Source organism: Chamaea fasciata, unplaced genomic scaffold (genome assembly GCF_029207755.1).
Source record: "Chamaea fasciata isolate MVZ Bird 193981 ecotype frontalis unplaced genomic scaffold, bChaFas1.0.hap1 SCAF_12, whole genome shotgun sequence".
NCBI classification, from domain to species: domain Eukaryota; kingdom Metazoa; phylum Chordata; class Aves; order Passeriformes; family Sylviidae; genus Chamaea; species Chamaea fasciata.
Genome location: NW_027094097.1, coordinates 8,467,760 through 8,481,915, shown reverse-complemented (window position 1 = coordinate 8,481,915; position 14,156 = coordinate 8,467,760). Strand labels below are relative to the sequence as shown.

General features: G+C 47.4%; 1 protein-coding gene across 2 annotated transcripts; it reads right to left on the bottom strand.

The window, feature by feature from the left end:
- Nucleotides 1–495: 495 nt before the first annotated feature.
- Nucleotides 496–11,541, bottom strand: B3GNT9 (UDP-GlcNAc:betaGal beta-1,3-N-acetylglucosaminyltransferase 9). Of its 2 annotated transcripts, none has more exons than XM_066194383.1 (2): nucleotides 11,447–11,541; nucleotides 496–3,851 (listed from the first exon to the last, which is right to left on the bottom strand). In XM_066194383.1, the coding sequence occupies exons 1-2, from the start codon at nucleotides 11,539–11,541 to the stop codon at nucleotides 2,540–2,542; spliced, it is 1,407 nt and encodes a 468-aa protein (XP_066050480.1). In that variant the 3' UTR covers nucleotides 496–2,539. The 2 variants fall into 2 exon arrangements, with proteins under 2 accessions (XP_066050480.1, XP_066050478.1); XM_066194381.1 differs by lacking the exon at nucleotides 11,447–11,541 and adding an exon at nucleotides 4,672–4,701.
- Between the last annotated feature and the right edge of the window lie 2,615 nt (nucleotides 11,542–14,156).

The window sequence follows — 14,156 nt, the reverse complement described above, 5'->3', positions numbered from 1 at the left end:
TTTCATCAAGAGAGACTCTGCTATTCACTGGATAAAAGAAATGAGCTATTCTATAGACTGAGATAATGGAGTAAACAGTTTACTCTAGTTCTTTTTCTGCCATCGGGGTATGTGCTGGCACAGACTGTGTCAACACAGATGTTGAACAACAACTTTGATCTGGGACAAAACACGCTCATTAATGCTATGTTGTGGTAGACTGCAGATCTGAAGACATTATAGAGGGAGGAGCCAATCTCTGCATCTTCAAGTGTAAAAGGAAACACAAGGACTGCTGAACCTGAGTAGCTGCCTTACAGAGAAATGCAAGGTAAACTGTTTTTCTGTCATTGCTATTAAATTAAGTCCAGCATGAGGAAAGACTTACCAAGTTATGCAAAATAATGAATAATGTATTTTTCATGTTACTGTCTTCATGAAAAATTCCTGTGGTTTTAGACTTACAACATGTGTGCAGGTGTAGTTGACAAACTCACTCTGACAACTAGAGGCACATCTGCATGCTGTCTTTTAATGATGGTATAAATAATTTCCCATACTGTGAACTACTCACAGGTAATACATTTCTGTACAATCTCATAAATACACAAGTATCACACATGTTAGCAGGCAGGGGTGGGGGTGACTGTCCTACCAGTGAGGCTTTGGCTTAGTTCCACACCCTGCAAAGCTCCTTGTGAAGCTCACGTGAACATTTTGTATTTCAGGACTGCATCCTGAAAATATCCCAAACGTAGAAATCTTTCAATTTCTATATAGCTGACCTTTTCTTGGAAATACATTATTGTAGGGCTTGAGCTGATGATGAAGATTACTGATGTGTAAAGCTGTTGTTCGTAGTCTGCCACAGACACTCTCAGCCTGCAGAGTTCTCTCTGTGTGTCCTTAGTACAAATACTGAGCCCAAACTGCTGCAGGGTGGAGGGAGCTTACACACGGATATGAAATGCAGCTGTGCTGCAGGCTCTGTGCAAGAGAAAGGAACTTTGAGCTTTTATGACTGATTGTAGTTTCCTTTGAAGCTGTGTGGATATGCCATCCCAAGGGGTTCTCTGAAGGACAGGAGTTTTGTTGAGGGGGTAAAAGCTTGTAAAAGATTTAACAAACACAGTATCAGAGGTGAAATCAGGTTCTTTGCTCCATGAATTTCATAGCTTTTTAACCTTGATTTAGAGGAATTCACTTCTGCTTTGATGTCTGATAAAAGTGTATTCTTCTAAGGTAGTCTGCTGTTGGGGAAAACAAAATGCATCAAAGTCTGGACTATACTTTGAAAAATTGAGTTGGTTCGGTGTTCTTGTCTTATGCTTAAAATACTTACAAAGTTCCCAAATGAACCTTGGAAGGCCCAACAGTAAGACTGCTGTGTGGTTTTGATTTCTTGCAGTAAGTTTAGATGGACTTTTATTCTGAAGTCCTTTTGTCTGAAAACTTTCTCCCTTCACATGACACCCACAGCAGTATGAAAGTCCTGGCTGCTCTCTGCAGCTGACTGTGCTAAGCAAGAGCACCAAGGTCTGTAGAAACCAGCTCAGTCCACTCTTTGGTTTGAAGCAGCTCTCAAGTGTGAGGCAAGCAGCAGCTCTGTGTGGGGTTACACAAAGGCCAAAGGATCTCTCCAGATGCAAACTTTCTGAAAATCTGGGTCAGATCGTCAGAGTGATCAAACACTGTTGACGACTTCTGAATTTTCCCTGAATGTTAGTCAGCATAGTGCAGAGAGCCTGAGCTCAGGGAAGTGCCAAAACCTCCTCCATTGGTCCCCTGAATCTTGAGCATGTCAATAGAGCAGATATTTGAACTGAGAAGAATGATGAAAAATTAAGACTCAAAGTGATCGACTCGAAGTTCTTGTCCTTTCTCTAAAGGCCCTTTGTTAGTCTGCTCCTTTCTAGTTTTCTACTTACCTGTCCTTTGTTCCACCAGCCACGCCAGCCTCAGCATTCAGTTTGATTTCTTGTAATCCACCTGAACTGCAACTCTAGGACCTCGTTTCAACAGCTGTTTGTTGTTCTCTACTTAGCAACTTTTTCTGCAGAAAACCAACCAGGCAGCAGTGATGTGACCTGGGCAGACACAAAGGGGACTTGATTTCCTGTACTCTAGTTACTGTTTGGTCATTTTTCAATGAGTCCAAGTAAAGCAGCAAGTTGACAATGATCCCTGTGCTCCTTGGTGTCTGTTCTTACCCTATGTCTTCTTTCATATCTCACTCTTCAAACAATGCTGAAAAATCTCCAAGGACTGCATTTTTCAATGTGCGTTTACACATTGTCCCTCTAAGCACTACTATAATCCTAATAAATAATAATAAATTACATATACGTTATGATTATTTGGACTCATTAGTACAGAAGGGCCCACATGATATGTCTGGGCAAATGTGGAATTTGGGCAAATTCCTGAAATTGTTTGTTGTCCTCTCTTAACATTGTAAATAAGATGTGCTAAAATACTCGGGAAGTTGGTTTGTTGGGCTGCTTCAGTTCCAGGCTCCCTTTCTTGGCTGGTTTGCTGTGTGTGCTGCACTCTGCCTGCATTATCTGAGGGGTGATGCTGGTGGTGTTATCTGAGCTTTCCTCTTCCATTGGAAGGGCTTCTTCACCTGCTTCTTCTGAGTACAGGAAAGCCGTGGGCTGTGGAGCAGGTTCCACATTAGCCAGATCTCAGCAACTTTCAGGCTGTGAACTACCATGAGATCTTTGTAAAAACAGGGATCAAATGTCTGTAGGTGTGGGGCAGCAGAAGGCTTAACGATGCCAAAGGTCTTGAATCCTTCGTGTAAAATGGGCTTGAGGTTGATTCTCTGTAAGCACATGCCCAAAAAGACATCATCAATGGGGAACAGCTCCACCTCTCTGCAAGCCCTAGAGAGCTTCCTCATGGTGCAGCTGGACAGCAAAAACCCTCCTCCTCCAGCGTAGGCAGGGTAGATGCTCAGCCCATACATGGTCTCTGGGATGTAGTATTTGCTCTTCTGCACACGGATGGGACGGGCATTGTAGATGATGTCCCCAACAAAGAGGTCTTCAGTGGGATCGTGTCTCTTGAGGAAATCAACAATGTTCTCGACATTGACAAAAACATCGGCGTCACCTTTAAAAATAAATTTCACGTTGCGGCAGAATTCGGCAGCCCAGCTCAGGAAGTGGACCTCCTTCAGGGTCAGGTTGAAGAAAGTGTCCATGAAGTCCCAGAGTAAAATGTCCCGGTATGTCTGACTCTCCTGGTGCATCAGGGTCTCCCATGTTGCCAGCGCTGTCCTATTCTTTGGTGTTCCTAGGAGGAACACTCGCTGGATCTGCTCCCCATTCACCAAACCCTCCCGGCCCCAAGTCTTCCGGACAATCTCACGCCTGTCAAAGTCTTCAACTACTGATTTGATAGCAATGAGCAGAAAGGGACCTCCTGGTGTTTTTTGGCATTTCCTGGGCTGGTTAATGAGGAGATTGAAGTTCCTGTTATCCTTGTTTAGGAGGTAGAGCTTGAAGTTGAAGGTAGAATCAGTCAGTGGGGGTGGAGTTGTAGTGAGGACCCTGGTTTTGGCCACTTCTGTTTGTCTCATGACAGGGGTAACTTGGGGTCTGGGTGCAGTTGCCTCTGCTGGCATCAGCCTCCGAGGTGCTCTGGGACTAGAGATTATTTTTGGTGCTACTTGAGGCTTGTTCTGTGTTGGCTCCTTCTTTCCTGCCGGGACTAAATGTTCCAGTTGGGAGTAGAGCAAAGAACAAAGCGCTACCAGCAAGAAGAGGGTACAGATCACATCCCCTTTGAGGCGAACTCTCATTGTCTCTCCGGTGTCCCTGGGACTGTTAAAAGCTGTGTTTGAGCTGCCTGGCACCACTGTCCATCTGTAAATAAACACAGAGTGTGTCAGAAGTGAGGATTTGGCAGGTCTGAAGCAAGCAGGCAAGGCTAACTGAAACAGCATTTAAAAACCCAGCAGCAAAAGCACATTTTACTCACACAAGCACAGAGATGTTGAGGAACTTGTCAAAGGCACACAGGGTTGCAAACTTACTGCTGATCCCAGTGCCAGCTCTGTGACTTGGTTAGTTCAGTCACTAAGCAGTCATCCATCATCCTGAAAACCCCTCTCTCTCTAAGCACAACCCAAAATCCTGCATCCCTTACTGTTGGATGTGTTTTGTCATTTCAGAGATTTCACTGGGGAAAGCAAAGTGGAAAATGAGGAATGATGCTGTTCCCCAATAAATAATTACCTTTTTTTTTTTCTAGCTTGACAACCATTACTTGCTGCTTTTACCCTTTTTGACTCAAACCAGGCAGGCCCAGAGCTGACTGCTGAAGGGCAGACCCTTCATGGCAGTGCATTGCTGGTATTTCCCTGCACATGGAGCCAGCTTTTGTTAAATCAACTGTGATTTGTATTCAAATGAATACATTGGGTACAATCTAGAATTCACACAGGACCTTTCCCCTGCCAGCATTCTTTATAAAATATTAAACCATTGTAAGTAACTTCCATTAATAAGGTTAGAAGGAGCCATGGGTGTTTCTTCCTCTGCCAAATCACCCTAATCCGTAAGTGAGAGGTAGGGAAATAAATCCCAATATGCAGAAACAAAACAGAGCATGGTGTTAGGAAAATATTGTTCATGTATGATAGATGAAGTTGCCTTTTGAAATACAGGATTTTTCCTCACTTACACTTTTCCTGGAGATCCTCTGTCTTATTTGATCAGTTCTTCAACTGCAAACAAAATGAGAATGAAAGAGTAGTAAGAAGGCAGCAAGCAGCAGGTAACCATAGTTCAGGGAAAGAGCTGGTCGGGTGTCTGCAGCTGCAGCAAAGGCAGGTCCTCCCATCACCCTGCAGGTGCAGCCACCCCCTGCAGCAGAGCTGGACAGAGGGACCCCACAGCTGCTGCAGGAGGAGGTGAGTGACCATCACCATTCCTACTGCCCTCGGCAAGAAGGAAGTTGAGCCCCGCCCAAAAATTTTCCCACAAGTGCACATAAGTATTTTGTCACCCACTAAAAATGTGTCATCTTCCTGTGTGATTTGTGGCTCTCTCTTGCTTGTGCTGTACTAATAGAAGCTACCTGTGAAGTAATACAGTTCTCTGTCTTGAATTAGCTGAATCATATCCCAAGATGACTTCTGGGATAAAAACAGCTGGAGAGGAGCTTTTGACAAGGGCATAAGTGGTAGGACAAGGTGCAAATGCTTGGTAAGAATTTGGTGGTATCTGTTTTCAGCAAATCTCATTTTATTGTCCTGGATTGTATCACCTGCTAATTGTTCATTAACCATCAATTCTGCATCTGCCATAATGTTAAGCTTTTGAACTCAAAATTAGATTGATGAGTCTGTAACTACGAAGTAATAAACCAGTGGCACCTGTGGTATCTAAGCAATACTTCAAGACTTATGAGGAAGAAAAGTTATTACTTGAATTATTACCAGTTGATTTCTTGACCAGACCCTTTAAAATTCTTAGATGCGCGTTATTTGGACATCATTATTTAAATACTGTGCTTTTTCATTACTGGTTAACTTCACCTCCAAGTTACTGTTGAGAGTATTTCATCATCATATGCTACTGCGTATCTTTTTCCCAAGTACAGCTCCAAAATGTTTACTGACCTCTTCTGCTTTGTCTCCATTATTTATGAAATCGTTATTTTGGAAAACAGCATATCCATGCTTTTGTGTAAGGCTCTTTGCATTCCTGGTAGATTTAAAATCACTTTGGCCCTGTCCTGATGACCATGGTTTTTTTTCCTCAGGCCCCGTTTCTTGCCTTTTTCTGTCCTCTGATAGAGACTTTTCTTAATTTGTCAGCTTTTTTTGTTTACCTTTCACTCCTCTCCTAGGTGAGGCAGATGTTTTCACTGGCATAACTTTGATACTAATAGCAGGGTTGAACAATTTTCTTAGATCTCATATAAATTGTTGTTCAAATGTTTAGAACATTCAGGATCTGTTTTCTGTTTATGTTCTTTCTGCCACGTGGCTTGGCTCATAACTATGTTCAGCCTCATGAGACAGTCCCTCCTGACATGTATAGGATGTTGGTCTGCATTTTACATCTGAAGTCCCATCTCTTCACAGTAATAGCAAATTTCTTTTTTCCTTTTCTATGAAAAAGTTTGATCACATTTCAGCTGCCAGGCTCCAGATGGTAATTAAGGAGCTGGATGAAAATCCTGGCTTTTTTCTGTGTTTAATGTTATCAACAAGGGTTTGGAATAAAATGCGTGTGTCATGAAACTCGTAATTTCCATGGCTTGCAGATTTATACTGCCAGCATCTCAGAATTTGGCAATAAGTGCCCTTGAAAAAGCCAAGAAAAACCCTGAACTGTTACAAGCCCGGGCTGATAGCCCAGATTTTCCTCTGTGTTTTCCTTCATTGAAAGTAAAGGATCTGAAAGAGTGATTTGCATGCTGAAATAAAACAGTTTAGTGCTGAATATAGACCTCCCATTTTCAAAAGAAGTTGCCAGCCCTTGAAGTGATTCCTTGACCTAATTATATGGATTTTCCAGTCTTTGTTAGGTATTTCCTTCTTTGGAAGGAAAATACCCTTGATTTTTACAGTGGTGTGGGCTCTATCCATGGATGTCAGTGTGGGAAAAGCTGTTCTACAGAGGGACTGATGATTCTGGCAGACTCTCTGGTATGTCCTAGAGCCAAAAGGATTATTCATCCACCTTGACACCAGGGGAAAAGAATTACAGGGCTATCAAAGTGAGCAGGAAATATTTGATGCCAAACGAAAGAGATGAGAGCACAGCAGTGTTTCTCAGGACAGCACATCCCTGAGTGTCTGCATCTGAGGCACCTCTGCTTCCTACACTGCTGTGGGAAGCCTCCATCCAGCCTGTGAAATGGAGCTGGGCTTACAAACTGCTGCATCACTCAGTGCCTTGAGGAATGGCCTGGCTGCCAGCACTGCCTCTTGTGTCCTCCAAGCTTGGAAAATCAGGCAGCTCTCCCTCTTTGTGTTGGCTGTCTGGGGATGGATACAGAGGGGTGTTAAGTCTGGCTTGATGGGATCTGAATGGGATAATGGGGTTTGTTTCCCTAGGACAGCAGGGTCCTGGTGAAGGCTGGGGATGTTGCATCCTGGGCTGAGCACCAGCAATGTTAGAGGGCTGAGCTGGGCAGTAGGAAGAGGCTGACAGGTCCCATATCCATGAGGTGGCAAGATGAGGAGCCCAAAAATAAGGAATGAGTTGGAGGAACCAAGGGGGCACAGCCTGCACAGCCTGAGAGAAAACAAAAGGCTGGAGAGCTGGAAGTGGCCAGAGCTGGCCATGGCAGCCTGATGAGCATCCAGGCAGGGAATCTGACCTGTGCTGTTGCACACTCGGGCAGAGGGCCTAGTCCTCTGCCTGGTTTTCATTTATTTGAGAGGAGGATTCTGAAATAAGGCCAAGAACAACTGCAATAAAAGCAGTCAAATGACGATTACAAAAAAATAAATTGCTAGTCCTTCATTCCCAGTTGAATGATGTGAAGCCTTGAGCTCACCCTGGAAATCTTCTTTTGCAGTACTCATCACATCTCCATCACTTGGCACCTCTGCTCAGGGCCAAAGTGGGAAAAGTCCTCTGGATTCTGTCCCCAGATTCAGTCAAGAAGCCTCGGTGATTCTGGCACGCTACTCTGTGCCTTCAGGAATGGTTATTTAATCCAGCCAGCCCTGGGAAAAGCAGCTGAGATAATCAAGTTGAAAACATGATGCACTGAGCATGGGGGCACAAAATCAGCAGAGAGCTCTGCTGCCCACTCATCCCAGCCCAGCTCACAGAAACACCCACCCCACCAAACACAGCTATGGGGTGTCCTCAACTCAGCTTGCTCCCTGCTGCATGGGAAATGCTTCCAGCTCCCTCCTGACACCCCTCCTCACTTCCGACGCTGGAGCTGCCACTGGTAGGTTTGGGTTGGGCGGCAGAGGGACACTGTGTGGCCATGCAGCATGTGGGGCTGTGGTTGCTGATGGAGGTGTCTTATCAGTCTCTCCGTAAAATGGCCTAAGGAAAGTGTGTGGGATCCAGCACTGATGAGTTTGATGAGGTTTTTTTGTAATCATCAGAGAAGACTGATTCTGGATGGTGGCGATGCTTTGAGGCAATGCCTCAGGTCTGGGATATTGTTTTCATTTCATGTTGGCTGAATGCATTTCACAAGAACAAAGTCATCTTGTAGCAGCCGGTGCTGGATACTGAGACCTGCCTGGGCTCTGGCCTGCAAGGGGAAAAGTCTGTGCACGTGTTCCTCTCCTGCCTTGTTTACAGGAATTTTTCCACATAGATTCCCTCGGCAAGAGCAAAAAAAGCTCCCAGGACCCTCCTCACCTGGTTTCTCTGCCTCAGGAAGAGCCCTGACACTGTTCAAGAAACAATAATGATATACCCTATGCCCATCCTGCAGCTGGGGCTGTGTGAAATATCCATGTGCAGGTGAGCTTTATTTCAGCAGAGCAGGATGCTGACTCCAAGAAGCCTGCACTGCCTGAAGCACTGGAGGCTGCATTTTCTCCCTGACACCCTTGGTCCCATCCTCTGAGCCCCTGAGGGCTGGGTGTGTTTGACTACTTGTGTCTGCACCAGTTTAGTTTAAATGTCTTGCTGAACACGTGGACATGGGAAGTGTTGTTTTGGGTGAGGAATCACACGTTTTGCCCTCTTCAATCTGCACTGAGCTGCCATTCTTCTCCTACCCTTCTACAGGAACCTGAAGTGAAGCGCAAAGGCAAAGCTTCAAGTTCTCAATCTTGTGCTGGCAAAACCTCATCTGGGCCCTTTGGGATACCCAGGGAAATGTGTCAGCTTCCAGCACTGACAAGTGGGGTCATGTAGGTGGGGTTTGTTCTGCCCCACACACATACAAAAACTCCCATGAAACAACTTGAGTTTAATTATTTAAGCTGGGTTTGAAGTGTTTGAAAGGGAAAAGTAGCTCTATGTGTTGGAGCAGGGGAAAGAGCCATGTTCTATTTCTATGTTTGGGTGTCATGTAGCTTTTATTCCTGCATGATTTTGAGGTTTCCAGTTTGTTTCTTTCTTTCTTTCTTTGTTCTTCCACCTGCCCCCTCTAGGCAAGTCAATAACCTCACCAAAGTTACTGCTTTAAGTGGCCCTGGTGTGGAACAACTCCTCTCTGCATTTCAGGGTATTTATGAAGAGGTCTCATTTGGAGTTACAGGATTCTAAAGCGATGCTGAATTATTTGATCATCGTGATTAGAATTCAGAGGTGGCTGAAATAGAAAGACCCCTTTTGGCATGTTGATAAGTGAGCCCTGGAAAAATGAAGTAACAAAAACACTTGCTGTGCTGCCTTACCAGGTAAAGACCTCATCCTATTCAGCTGCTTAAAAGTTCTGAAGTCCATAAACAAACTGAGAGCAGGCTGTAGGATTTAATTAGCTGAGTGTCTTGAGAGCTATCCCAGGAATTGGGTTCATGAACCAGAACCAAGGGAGCACGGTGAGAGAGGCAGAGGCTCAGTGCTCAGCAGCACATGATGGCACAGCTCGGCCATGGCTGGCCAGTGCCACAGTCACAGCACTGCAGCATCACTGCTGCTGTTATATGCTCTAGCACCTGGGGGCAAAAGCTCTGTTGAGTCAAATACTGAGGAAGCAGGTAACAAAAATGCAGGCCCTGCTCCAAAGACAATTTCCAACTTTCCTGCCACAGCTGCTTTTCAGGGCATTTTTAAATTTTTTTCCAGGCCAGAGCAAACGAATGGATGAGATCCATGCTGTTACACGACAGGGTGCCTTATTTATCTGCTTGCCCCAGTACTCAAATACATGGTTTGATCAGCTTCCCAGCTGGCTGGTTCCATTTTATTGCAGTTTCTTCTGTTGGCACTGCCAGCTTTCCTTTTGCAATGCCAGTCACGTTGGAGAACTGCTTGCAAATGGCTGCTGTGGTTCCCTCCTTTCACCTTCTACCCCAGTCACAAAGCTTTTATGAAATGTACAAACTTAAGCACAGAGGAACTGCAGAGCTGCTGTGGGAAGGCTGCTGAGATGGCTGTTCCCATGTGCACAGGTCCCAGAAAGGAACTTGCCCCTCCTCGCTGGGGACTGGTCCCATGGCAGCTGACCGTGGGAGTCCCACTGGTGCTGGGCAGGAGCAGCTGCCTGCAGGACTGAGCTCCAGGAAAGACTGGCTGCCAGCACCCTGCTCCCCTTGCCCTGCTGGCCCAGTGTAAGTCACGCAGGCACAGTTTGGGGGCTGCAGCTCATTTAAGCAGTGGGCGATGCCTTCTGTCCCTTTCGGGGCAGCAGCCGTGGGGGCAGTGCCTGCACAGGACTGTGCTGTGCCAGGCACCCAGGCTGGGCCCCAGCAAACTGGGAAAACTCCAGCTCCCCCTGAGCACAGCACCACAGCTCTAACCAGAGTGCTCAGCCACCTGCAAGGTAGGAGAAGGTAATGCCCAATGACCTGCAGGCTCAAAAGCCTCCAGAGGTGCTTTCCTATCAAGATGCAGTCTTGGTCATTGGTAATCTGATTTTCAGAATAGCAGAGGGCTCAGCAGCTCAACTCACACTCTGAGTGCTTTGGGGAGACAGGCCCCTCCTGAGTAGCCAAGGTGAGGAGCCTGCCATCTCTCTTCCAAACATTAATTTCTCTGGGCCCCAGGAGGGGAATAAAGCCTTGCAGGCTTGTGAGGGGGTAAGAAACACTGAAACGAAAATCTTCCCTTCCCAGCCCTCCCCAGGCTGCAGCACTTGCCACCTTTTCAGCTCCCAGACCCTCTTCTGATAAATAATTTGCCCAATGCACCCCAAACTCAAGCAATTGCAGTGCAGTAGCATGGATGTATTGTTACACCCAGGCTCAGGTGTGAGAGGAAGTACACGCTGATGCGCCTCACTAATTTCAAGATTATGCCCAACACCTAAGTTTCTCAGAATCTGCCCAAAAGCTATAAAAAATATGGTCAGTAACTGCCTGTTTCACAGGGGCTAAATTATTTTCAATCTTTGTGATGCTAGAGAGCTTGAAAATTCCAATGTTTTGCTCAAAACATACCACAGTGTAACATGGGGAACATTCATGTCCTTTTACTGATGAAGAATAGCTTGTAAATGTAACGTCCCACCACTGGAACATGTTTGTGGTTGGGAGGAAACCCCGTCTCAGAGCACTGCAGGCATTGTCTGAAGAAGCCCCACACTTCTGTAAAAACAACCTAAACATTCAAAGAAAGTTCTTCGGAAAGTAAAGTAGATGTTTCAGGGCTGGAGCCTGCGTGTTCAGAGCCTGCAGCCGCCCCTGCTGCGTGTTAACCATCACGGTCCAGGCTGCTGCATGTAATGACATTCAAGAGCAACAAGGCAAAAAGAAAAGCTGGGAGAAAAGGGAAGCAGTAAGGACAGACTCCAGTCCACCCTGCTCGCTGCACAACTCTCCCCAACCCACCCAGATCAAACACACTTAAAAGATACTTACATCCCATTTGATAGCGCTGATCCTGTGTCCCCTCGGTAATGTCTGTGCAGCGGGCTGCCAAGTAGGCACATCTGGATGTAGTTAGTGAGAGACATTCCTCAGCTTTCCAGCGAAGCCGAGGAAACCCTGGGGGCGCGGAGCAGCGCCGGCGGCTCGGGGCCCTTCCCCAATGGCAGCGAGCGGAGCTGCCCGCGCCGGCCCCGCCGGGGCTGGAACGGGACTGGGAGCGGGGCTGGAGCGGACTGGGAGCGGGGCTGGAACGGGACTGGGAGCGGGGCTGGAGCGGACTGGGAGCGGGGCTGGAACGGGACTGGGAGCGGGGCTGGAACGGGACTGGGAGCGGGGCTGGAGCGGACTGGGAGCGGGGCTGGAACGGGACTGGGAGCGGGGCTGCAACGGGACTGGGAGCGGGGCTGGAGCGGGACTGGGAGCGGGGCTGGAGCGGACTGGGAGCGGCTGGGTGCAGGCTGTATGCGGGCCGGAACGGGGCTGGGTGCAGGCTGGAACGGGGCTGGGAGCGGCTGGATGCGGGCCGGAACGGGGCTGGGAGCGGCTGGATGCGGGCCGGTCCCCGTGCACAGCCCCAGCCCCGCAGCCAGGGGAGCACGGCGGGCCGGGGAAAGAGCCGCGTCCCGTCCAAGCCCCGACACGTGATGGGGCCGGGGAGCGCCCATGGCTCCAGCGGGACAGGGCGGAGGTGTCGAGAGAGACAACGCTCAGCCAGGTCGGGGACTTTCACCAGTTCTGCAAAAAGGCTGGGTTTTCTCTTTCCCGCCCCCCCGTAACTTTTTTCAATAGGAAATGTACTAATTTTTTTTTTGTTTTCCTTTTATACCTCGTTTTTTTCTTTTAATTCCCTTGCATTTACCTCTGCAGAGAGTCAAATTGAAAAATAGAGGTTATGTTCAGCTCAGAAGTTAAATCCACTTGGTTTTTGTTTCTGGTTGTTGTTTTTTTTTTTTTTTTTTCCTAGTAGGAAAATGATGGGAGGAAGTGTGAGCCTAGCGGTGCAGACAGATTCAAGGGTCCCTCCAAAACCTGAAACAAACAAACAAAAAACCCCAAACCCCACCTTTTTTTAAAAAATTTAATTTGAAATACTTCAATTTTTTATTTGGAGGCATATCTAACGTGCCATCACTACTGATCTGCCAGCTGAGTGCAGCCACAGCACTTCCCACCCCTGCGGCTGTTTCTTTGTCTCTCCATTGTAAACAATGACCCTTATTCCTCTAACAGAGGCCAAGTGTATGGAGAGTGCGCAGACCACGGCCACTTTAGGAAGCAAAGCTTTTCATTTACTTGTCATAAAAGCAGGTTTTGATCGACTCTGTTGTTTTCACAAACACCTCTTTTTAAAACATAATATGAAAATCCCTTTTTGTAAGCATCTGTGCTTTTTTTGATGTATTGTTTTATTTCAGCTCAAATATTGTGCTTTACTGAACACACTGCCTCATGAAGAGTGGGTTCTTGATGGGCCACCCTTGGATCGCGCACTCAGGTGCAGCAGGCTGGCAGAGTGCTTTCCTCATGACTGGCAGCTGCCTGAGCCACAGCAGGTCCCTGCTGAACAGCACAGCTGATCAGATACCTCAGCCATAAACGTGGCTTCAGCTTTTCCTGTGCCAGCCCAAGGCACCTCTGTCCTTTTCTTCTGCAGCCCAGGTTATTTATCATCCCTGCTCTGTAAGGAGGCTGTTGATGGTCACAGGGGCAGAGACCAGCTCCTGTCTGCCTTTGCTCAGTGGGGCTGGCTGTGGAGGGAGGGGGACTGCTCCCTGAAACCACCAGGGACTCACAGCAGTTATTTCCACCACAATCCCTCACCCAAATTTTGGGACCTGTCACCCTGCCTCCCTTTTTGCTTGCTGCCATGGGGTGAGAGTGAGAACAGAGGCTTTCATTGATGTGTGGTGCCTTTGTGGCTGCCGTGGCTTGGAGAGTCACGCAGGGAGCTTGGAGGTGGAGGAGTTTCTCCATGGGTGCTTCTACTTGGTGGTTGTCTGATGTGGACCTTGCTCCCTGGGCACTGATCCATGGCTGGTTTATTCTTCTCACTGCCAGCAAAGGTGCCCTTGGTCCATCCTGTGCTGTGTCACTTAGAAGACTGGGTCAGTGAGATCACTGACCCTCCTCAGGTCAGCCCTGTTCACCCCAGGTTGGTGTGCCCTCCCAGCTGCTGTAGGGCAGAGCCCTGCTCTCCTCACTGTGCTCCTGCAGGCATCAAGCCATGCAGTTGGGAAAACAGCTTTGTGGTAGATAAAGAAGGGCTGATCTTGTGATTTTCAAACAGTGTTCGAGATTTAAGAGATTCAGGGTAAGATACATCTCTGCTCAATTTCATGGCAAAAGGAATTACCCTGGATTCAGCTGTCAGGTCAGCCACTGGTTTCCTGTGCAAAGCTGCTGGAGATTTTACATCCTAGCTCCTTGGCTCCCCACCTGTGAGGCAGCCTTGGGAGAGAGCTCACTGGTGGTGAGGCACTTGGCATTACAGTGGTGCTGTGACCTTAGAGGAGTCCTAGATATCCAACAGCACTGAAAGAAACACAGTGAGCCCCTCCAGGTGCCAAGGGTGAGACAAACCTCCCCTTCTGGCCATGCTGGCTGAAAAAGGCTCATCAAAGCAGCAACCGGAAACTGCACAAACACGGAGGCTTGGCTGGGTTTTGTTATCAGAGCCGTTCCCTTGCAGGTGGGACACCAG